This window comes from Sander lucioperca, chromosome 15, assembly GCF_008315115.2.
Source record: "Sander lucioperca isolate FBNREF2018 chromosome 15, SLUC_FBN_1.2, whole genome shotgun sequence".
Classification (NCBI taxonomy): domain Eukaryota; kingdom Metazoa; phylum Chordata; class Actinopteri; order Perciformes; family Percidae; genus Sander; species Sander lucioperca.
In genome coordinates, this window is record NC_050187.1 from 33,290,864 (window position 1) to 33,301,033 (window position 10,170).

The 10,170-nt window shown below is 39.6% G+C and overlaps 1 protein-coding gene across 1 annotated transcript; it reads left to right on the forward strand.

Moving 5' to 3' along the window:
* The first annotated feature begins 538 nt into the window (after window positions 1-538).
* On the forward strand, window positions 539-8,766 carry LOC116044136 (high-affinity choline transporter 1-like). The gene is made up of 8 exons (XM_035992610.1): window positions 539-722; window positions 1,889-2,005; window positions 4,784-4,939; window positions 5,170-5,318; window positions 5,461-5,604; window positions 7,254-7,407; window positions 7,732-7,949; window positions 8,147-8,766. The coding sequence occupies exons 1-8, from the start codon at window positions 539-541 to the stop codon at window positions 8,642-8,644; spliced, it is 1,620 nt and encodes a 539-aa protein (XP_035848503.1). The 3' UTR covers window positions 8,645-8,766.
* The last annotated feature ends 1,404 nt before the right edge of the window (window positions 8,767-10,170 follow it).

Genomic DNA, 10,170 nt, shown 5'->3' on the forward strand with positions numbered 1-10,170 from the left:
AATTTACCCACTGACTGGGATCAACTTACCCCTAGCCTGGGGTAGGTTGAGTCACAACACTTTTTTCTGAGGTCATATTTTCAAAGCTCTTTGTCATAGGTGCATTCTTATATTTTCAGTTGATAGGCAACATCCCAAATTAACAGTAGATGTCTTCATTGTACTTCTGTCTCAATTTCCCTTGCCTGGAGATCCACATAAGTAAAAACTGGCTCATCTTACCCCACTCTCCCCTATAGGGTACAACGGCGTCCTGCCGAACGTTACAGTGTGTTGTATACACTCACTTGTTCAACTGCTTGCTAACACAAATATTTAATCATGACGTTGTTGTGCTTTGTCCACTCCTGACAAGTAACTAACTAGCCAAACCTATAACATTCTATTTCACCAGAGGGCACTGACAAATACTTAAAGTGGAGGAGCTTTCCTTTTTTCTCTCTTTTATGTTGTCCCCATTTTCTTTAACAGTCAGTCAGCCAGTGAGTCAGTCAGTCGGTCAGACATCAGCTAGTGAAATAGCCAGTCAGCATCCATCATGGCTGTTAACATCCCAGGAGTGATAGCGATGGTGTTTTTCTACCTGATGGTCCTTGGGACCGGCATCTGGGCTTCTTTCAAGTCCAAAAGGGAACAGAAGAAAAGTGCAGCCACTGGAACGGAGATGGCCCTGCTGGGAAACCGGAGCATTGGCTTGGTGGTGGGGATCTTCACAACGACAGGTGAGGGGAACACAGCCGACACTGTGATTATTAAGGAAATATATTTGTAAGATTATAAAATATCTTGAAAGTTCTTTACAGTGGTGTTATAACTGTTGGCTGCAAACTCAAAGAAACAGTTTCCATTAAGCAACAAGATGTTTTAAATAAATTGACATGTCTGTCCATATCAATAAATAATAAAATAATTCTGCATGGAGCTATAACAATAGAATATAAGCATTCCACAGAGTTCTTACACAAACAGTCTAATGAAATATAAGCTGCGAAATATGAGCAAGAATAAGGAATGTATAAAAACAAAGGTTACTATTGAGGTTGTTTAGTCTTCTGAACCAGTATAGCAACCCATCCAGGTTGTGGTGACGCTTCACAAACTGTATTGCTTCTTCAGAGGGTTATGGTTAGGCTGTTCAACAGCACCACAAACAGCAGTCTCCAAAACGATCCAAAATGATCATCAAGTTGAATAAAAATCTCTCTAAAAAAAGGTTTGACAAAAACTAACTTTGTATGCTGTGTGTTTACAAACACCAACCGACAAAAGTTAGGCTACATTTTATACCTTTTAGCACAATATCTAATCAAAATGATAAGGTATATAAAGTGGCTCCTGCCTTATTAGTCATAGTGTCCTGTCTTGCGTGGCCCTGTGTCAAAATGCAGTTCCAATACCTTTATAATGTTCAGTTGATATTTGCCTTTTGCATATTCTGAAATTATTAGTGTTAAATTAACACTACAAATTAACACTACAAACAAGGTTCCATCTGACTTGATGGATACTTCAACGCATTTATACACAACGCACACAGAGTCGAGGGAACGAGGCGGTCAATAATTCAACAGCACCGCAAACAGCAGCCTCCAAAATGATCATAAAGTTCAACAAAGATCTCTCTAAAAACAGGTTTGACAAACTGAACTTTAAAACCTTCTACGGGGTAGGAATTATTGCAGAGCTCCAGGACTCAATAAATATTAAGATAAGGTAGATATTTGCAACAACAAAAACATATTTAAAATGTATGCAATGAACTATCCTCTGTATTACATCAGACAAAACTCTTTGAATGTGTGAAAGAAAACCTGTAATGAGTCCAAATGGTCCAAATAGCTGCCGTTTGTTCACCAAATGACTTGCTGTGTGTTAATCCATCCCATAGCTACGTTTGTCGGAGGAGGCTTCATTGTTGGCACAGCTGAGATGGTGTACACGCCTTCTATGGGACTAACCTGGGTAATGGTGATGTTAATGGCATTCAGCTCATCTTTTATTATTGGTAAGAGTTTGAAATTACATTTGAAAGGATACTGTATGTAGGAGAGGAAGTGAGGGAGTGTTTTTACAGTTTTAGGGAAGTCATCTGTGTCTTGTAAACACAAGCAAGTTGTTATTGCTGCACAACCTGACCCACACAAATGATTCCATGTATCCCTGATGTTACCATAATACACTTGAGTCATGCTGTGTTACTGAGGTTGAAGTATGAAATCAGATTAATTAATAATAATTAAAATAATAATAATAATAATACCAAGTTTAGGTTTATCTTTAATTCAACAGATGTGTCTTTAAATGAAATAGAATCTGTATTTATAATGCAAAGCAGGAGACACCAGTAATGTGAAATTGATGTTGACACATTAATAAATGGAACTAGAACATTTCACAATTTTTTTGACAGTGTGCCTGCTACGTGATGGACGTAGCTGTATATTACAGTTTTGTTAGAAACCATTCCCTCATTCACTCACTCACTATTCCACATATATACCGTGGATAACTTGAGCAATACTACAAAATGGCGAACACACTATCTCCATTATAGGGAACGGTTTCGAACACAGCTTACTAGTCCTAAGTAAGCTGTATCATTGAGGTTCATAGGCCAGGTGTGTGTGTGTGTGTGTATGTGTGTTTTTGTTAGGCCTGGCAAACTCGATTCCTTTTAAGGATTCGGGTTACTCTGAGTCACTCACTAAACTGATCCGGGTTGTGCGAATCACTTGAGTCAGTATTAGTACTATGAAAAGCCGAGGCGAGCTTGCAATGTTTCGGACTGTCTGCTCGACCTAATTGCATTTTAAAATACTACATTTATACACCAAAACCACAGTAGGCCTAGCTAGGCTACGTGCAAAACATTGTATGTTATTTCAGAAGTGAAAGAATGGCTTTTCTTGTGGATTTGTTTTACCCTGACTCGAGGAGAAACTTCACTGGCTTGTCCGCTACAGATCCACTCACGACAATGTAGCCAGCTGATTCGTGCGAGTGACTCATGAGTTGCTACATATGTCAGAGGATGCGTGCCTCTGGGGAAACTATGGTTTAAGTGTCTCGCTCAACGTTGGTTGATGTATCACAGTGGGAATTGAACGCAGATCTCCCACACCAAAGGCATATGTCATATCCACTGTGCCATCACCTCCCTCCGGCTCTCACTCTGTGGGTCGGGAAGTTCCTATAACCTGTCTCGGACTGTCTCTCTGCTCACTCAGTCGCTTGAGTTGACTTGTGGAGTTGTGGTTGCCTTTCGAAATTGTAAGTTATATAACACTTTTGGCAGCTAAGATGGCTAGGACTAGTAGCTAATGTTGTAAGAGGTTTGTGTGTGGCGCTGTTATCATTTTAGATTGAATTGTAGTAGAACTCCGAGTTAATGATACTAGAGACTCGTGACTCATGAGTTAATTTAAAGAGTCTGGTGAAAGCTCCGAGTGAGTCACGACTCAAACAGATTTAGTGTGTGTGTGTATGTGTGTGTGTGTATGTGTGGTAGCAGCAGCACTGGTTGCTATGCTGATTGGGGTACAGTGAGGGAGTGGAGGAGGGTGGGCAGACAAAATTTTTTTGACAGGTCAAAAAGTTAATTTAATGGAGATTATACCTCTCAAGTTCCTTCTTTAATTAAAAAAAACTGTGAGTCCAATCGCCAAAATATTATTATCACCAGAGAGAAAGGTCTCTGCCGAACGCGTTGATGTGGTTTGTGGTTTCAAATATATGCGACACAGAGCAGGTTAGAAAAATTGCACTGTCTGCCTTCTTTTAGAAATGTCTTGTCTTAGTTTCTATGGTAGCCTATGGCCAGTTAGTTGGTTGTAAATATGCATGCATAGTGACTTAACAGACATTTCAATTAAATTAAAGTCTTTGAAATTACAGCTTTAATGCTTTTAAGATTAGCGGGAGCCTGTATTCATTTTTTATTGTACATTTCATTGTTTGCTAGCTAGCTAAAAGCACTTAGTTAGCCTGTCTATATTCCTTAACAAAACATTTCATTGTTTGCTAGCTAGCTAAAAACGGGAGCGTGTCTATGTTCCCAGGGTCCTATGTTCCCCGGGTCCTATGTTCCCTGGGTCCTATGTTCCTCTCTTTGTATGAGACTGGGGAACATAGGACCCGTTTTCAAAAAAAGGGTCTTATGTTCCCCGGTCTGTTACTTTTTCCACCATTACTGCCAAATTCCATGGCAAATAGGCCTATGTAGGGTTAACCCTAACCTAACCCTAACCCCCCTAACCCTAACCCGCTCGGGGAACATAGGACCCTTTTTGGGAAAAACGGGGAACATAGGACCTTTTTTCTAAAAAGGGTCTTATGCTCCCCGATATGTATTGCTACAGGGGAACATAGGGATGATCCCCTAAAAACCACTTAGTTAGCCTGTAGCTATTCCTTAACAAAACTAGCTAAAACCATTTAGTTAACCTGTAACTATTCCTTAACAAAACATTACATTGTTTGCTAGCTAGCTGAAAACCACTTAGTTAGCCTGTAGCTATAGTCCATAACAAAACTAAACATTTGTTTGTTTGCTAGCTAGCTACTGTAAGTGTGTGTGTGTGTGTGTGTCTGGATGTTACCTAAAGTCATTTCTGCTTTTTAAATTTTAATATGGTGGAAAGAAATAAATCATGTTAACTTTACATCTTACATGTTTTTCTTGTTTTATTATTTCCCCCTCACTTGATTACTATTTTTTGTCACTTGATTACACTTGATTTAATATTTTCTAATTGTGATTTCTTCTGTCCTCTTATAAATAAAGTTGGCTTGGTGTTTGCAAAGCCAATGAGAGAAAGAAGGTATGTGACGATGCTGGACCCTTTCCATGCCAAGTATGGAAAAGCACTAACAGCTGGACTCTGCTTGGTTTCACTTTCTCTTGATGTGCTCTGGGTGCCCTTAATACTCATTGCTTTAGGTATGTTATACACATAAGCACTCTTATTATATTGTAGCTGTATATGTAACTTTATTTAGCATTCATTTATCTGTTAACAAATAACTTTATGTGTTAAGTGAAATAAATGTATACTTGGATATAAATTCTGACCTACGCTGTGTAGATATGACTTACTTCAATGAATGTAAATGCGTATTATTCACACAAAGACTGGTTATAAAATGTCACTGATACAATATGTCTGACAGGAGGAACCATGAGTGTGGTCTTGGATTTGTCCTTCACTGCGTGCGTTTGGATCTCTGCTGCTGTCGCCATTACCTACACACTGCTGGGAGGTCTCTACTCTGTGGCCTACACAGATATTATACAGCTTGTGCTCATATTCTTCAGCTTGGTGAGTTTGGTTTACATTTAGTTTTCATAGTGTTAGCTTTTTGTTTTAAGAAAACACTCTTACACAAGGAATAAAACACTCCAAAGGACGTACATCAAAGTTGTGTGTGTTTAAATCTTTCCATTTCTATTTGTCTCTGCAGTGGATCTGTGTTCCTTTTGTTTTGATGAACCCTTACTCCTTGGACATTAGCCAGACTCTGATGAACAACACCTTACACACTCCCTGGATTGGTGCACCAGGGCTGGAAAAGACCTGGATAATGATTGATGATTTCTTATTCTTTGTAAGGAAGCAATAATATGGCTGATATGAAATGGAATGCAATTAGCTCCAGTCTTGATAGATATCATTAGAAAGAGGACAACATCCATATTGAAATAGTTTGTTTTTCATTTTAACTTAAGAATCTGACAGGTTGTAGGTCAAGGCTATTATCTAAAACAGTATGTCTGTGAATGTTGAGGTTGCAACAGGAGTGTTTAATTTTAGGGTGAGGCTATTTGCATCCCTGGTACATTTAGCAGTGTATGCTATTCGTACCCTGGTGTAATTAGAAGTGCTATTCATACCCTGGTGCAATTAGAAATGAATGCTATTCGTACCGCTGGTGCACACAGCAATATGTTCTATTAATACCGCGTCTGGTACAAATATCAATGTGTGCAATTTGCACCCCTGTGCATTTATCATGGCATATATTTACGCACAGTTATCCATACTACTCACGTATTCCACCTTTTTGGAATATTATCGTTGCAGTGTCCAATATTTCGCACACTTCACAGAGACGCTGATACATACATTTGTGTGGGCCACGATATTTTTTTTTACAGGGTGGTAGGGGAAGATTCATGAATATTCATTAGGGAACTCATCACTGATTGGCTCGCCCTGACTTTAAACCAAAGTTTGGTCTTTGAGTATTTATTTACATTTGCAAATGTAGAGAAAACAGTTTCACAAGTACTCATGGCACATCTGAAAGGGTCTTCTGACCAGGCCAACAATTTCATACATCTATATAGCAGAAACTCCCTTAAACCACCCCCCTCAAGGATAAGTTTAGCAGCTACGCAGATGAAAAAACACCATAAACAGTCACAATGCTTTTACAACCTTCCTCTTCTCCTGTCCTCTCTTTTAGCCTAAACATCTGTTTATCTCAGAGGACAGAAGGAGCCACTAGTTCAAATGTTATGGCCCTTTTCCCCCTTATCTGCTAAAGGTAAACAGTAGGAACACTGAGTTCCAAAAAGAGAAGGATATTCTCAACTAGGCCAGAGTTTATGATGCCAGTTGCTTCTCCCTTGGAGTCTCTAAGTGTATAACACAACTAAGAATATATGAGAATCTTGTAGAATATTAAACTTATCAAATAAAATAAAATTTCCCACTACAGTTTTCCCCTACCACCCTGCAAAAACAAATTTTACATTTGCAGGCCTTGACTTGCACAATGGCATGCAAATTATCCAATCCAAAATTTAGAAAACAAGACCTCCTCACTGGGGAACCAAACCCCAGACACCCAGACCATAGCTCAGTGTTCTAATCACTCATCTAACAGTTCTTACGGGATTTTCTGGAACTGTTTACCACTTGGTAACTATTTATTATTACCACAATAAATAGGTACTAACTAACAAACTAACGGTTGTATGCTTTCACTGAAGACAGAAAGCGCAACTGTAGTATCCATTTTCGGCTAGAATTTCAATTGTTATAAACTTTAGAGACAAAACTTTCTTAATATGCCAGTTTCTGCTGTCAAGGAAGATGAACGTCGGCCATGATTTTGGTGCATGCGAGCAACGTGTTTTTGTTGTTACGTCACAGGGTGTGAATAGCTCAGCTGTGTGGCCGAGGCTATTCGTACTGGGGGTGCAAATAGACCCTCCGTTAATTTGACCAACTAACTGTTTCAATTTTCAGGCACTAGGGAGTGTGGGATATCAGGGCTTCCACCAGAGGACTTTGTCGGCGTCTTCAACATACACAGCCAAGGTCACTTGCTTTGTTGCGGCTGTCATCTTCCCTGTATTTGGGATTCCTTCTGTACTGATTGGGGCAGTCGCTGCATCCACAGGTATTAACAGATTCTACACACTGGGTTAATTTTTCATGTTGGATCAATATAACAAAGTGTTCAGGAGCAGAACATCCTTAGATCCCAGGTTCCAGACTAGAGGCCAAATGCTCAAGGGCCTATATGAGCGCCTGTACCATTAAAATGAACCAACTGCATGAAGGTAAATTGAATGGTATCTTGGTTAAAAAATCAACTGGTCCCACTGTGCTCCTTATATCTTATCACACAGCACTTAGTTCACTCCTTAGTATATACAGTAGGCTCATCTCAGAATCCCTCAAACAGATAATGTGTTTCCTTCTTGTGTGTCCAATGCCTCAGACTGGAACCTGACTTCCTATGGTTCTCCATCTCCATATGAACGAGGGGAATCAGCTCTAGTTCTGCCCCTGACCCTGCAGCACCTCACCCCGTCCTTCATCTCCATCATCGGTATTGGATGTGTGGCTGCCGCCGTGATGTCATCGGCTGACTCTGCTTTGCTTTCTGCAGCTTCTGTCTTCACCTCCAACATATACAAGAACATCCTGAGGCCTCAGGTGAAAAATTAATTTGTTCTCCACCTCCTGAGCCACAAAATAAAGGGAATGGAGTACAGGAGAGTATAAATGGAATAAAGTGGCACGAAGGAGAAAGATAGGAGAGATAAAGAAGCAGTGAGAGAGTTCTTTAAAGCAGGACAGTCTAAATTATCTGCTGTTTACCTGTTTTTCTTCCTCTCTACTTTGTTCTGCAGGCATCAGACAGAGAGACTCAGTGGGTGATCCGTGCTTCTGTCTTGGCAGTGGGCTTAGTTGGTACATCACTGACCAACCTGGAAAACAGCATCTTATTGTTCTGGTTCATTAGTGGTGAAGTGGGCTACATCATAATCTTCCCTCAACTCGTCTGCGTCCTCTTCTTCAACATCTCCAACGGTTACGGGGCTGTTATGGGCTTTCTGGTGGGAACTGTGTTAAGACTGCTCAGTGGAGACCCAATACTAGGTTTAACACCAGTCATTCACTTCCCAGGATGCACTCTTGAGGACGGTGTTTATGTCCAGTACTCTCCAGTTAAGACCATCTCCATGCTGTCTGCCGTTGCTGCCATCTTGTATTTCTCCTACCTTGCTTCTGTGCTCTTCAACAAAGGCCTGCTTCCTGAGAAGTGGGATGTGTTCAAAGTGAAAGTCCAGCACTCACCACAACCACTGACAGTAACATATGTTGCAACAGAACACACATTATTATGAGAATTTGAGCAGAACACAGTCAGATTTTGTTAGTGAAGTTGTAAGTGTTCCTGTGTGTAGCAGTATCAGTTTTCTTGAAGAATAATATAGACTAGTAAATACCATAGACTGTAAAAATAGATGGACGGCGCGCAGAGCAGTATAGTAACAAAGTAGAACTACTTCACTACTGTACTTAAGTACTAAAAGGCTGTATCTGTACTCTACTGGAGTATTATTTATTTTCTCCTACTTCCACTTTTACTTGAGTACATATTTTTGATGAGTTTAATACTTATACTCCGATACATTTTTTATGTGCTGCATCGTTTCTCATTACTGTTGTGAATTCCTCATGCTACGGAGACTGTGTAGGTTACAGTGTGAGTAGTTACGGCTACGTTAGTTACGTACGATAATTAAGAAATCCCAGAGATTGCCTCGCGTTTCTTTTCATTACAACGATCGCCTGTTCAGAAGTCAGACACGATCTAAGTTTGTACTCTTTCTATTTAGCTATTGTTGCAGCAGATTAAGCTATTCCTGAGTTCTTTCAGTCTGCAATGAGTACAGAATGTTAACTGTTTTACCCTGTGATGTGAAGCTGCTAGTTTATCTGTATGTTGCTAGCTTGCTAACTTTCCACTACATCACACGTTATTTCAGTATTTGTTAATAAGTGATTAATAACCCACTGTTGTATCAGATAATAGTAGTTATAACAGCTGTGACATTAATGTACCTTTATGGGCTCATTTCAGAAACTTCCTTCATATCCAGCAATGTACAGCTTGTGACTGCTTGTAATGCACCATCTTAATACAAAGTAAAAAGTTGAACTCCAACAATATGTTTTTCAAAATTTGACTGCTTTCTTTAATAACTATATAACACAATACTTGTACTTGAGTAGTACATTTTAAAATAAACTTCTTGCAATACTTAAGTACAAACATTTTTGAATACTTTAGTACTTCTACTTAAGTGTGGTGCTTAAAGAGCACTTCAACTTCTACTCAAGTCACTTTTTTGATAGAGCACTTGTACTTTTACTCAAGTATGGTTCTCTAGTACTTTATACACCTCTGACGACGCGTCTCCACTTCCTCCCACTGTCCAAAGGTGAAGCCACAATATCTAGGATACAGGTAACGCCATTTTCAAATTTTGGAGTCTGTGCAGAAGTGATAGGGCAGCGGAGCTGCGGTATTAAAGTCCCGCCCATACACCCGCTAAACCAATCACGAGTCAATCCCAGCTGTCAATCATGACGTTTCACACTTTTTATAGCATCAAATAACTAATAAAAACCTTGTACACTTGAACAAACATCAGCATCATAAGAGCTACCTAAAATGACAGAAACAATCTTTGGGAAAAAATGTATTTGAAGTGTACTTTGATGTTTTTAGTTTGGCCCATGTCCTATCGATTAACATAGGGTTTATGACCTTTACTGCAGCGAGCCACCAGGGAGAAAAAAAAATCACAAGGAGTTATTATTGACTTTCGTTTGCATTCAGATTTTTGTTGTTGTACACTGGCAT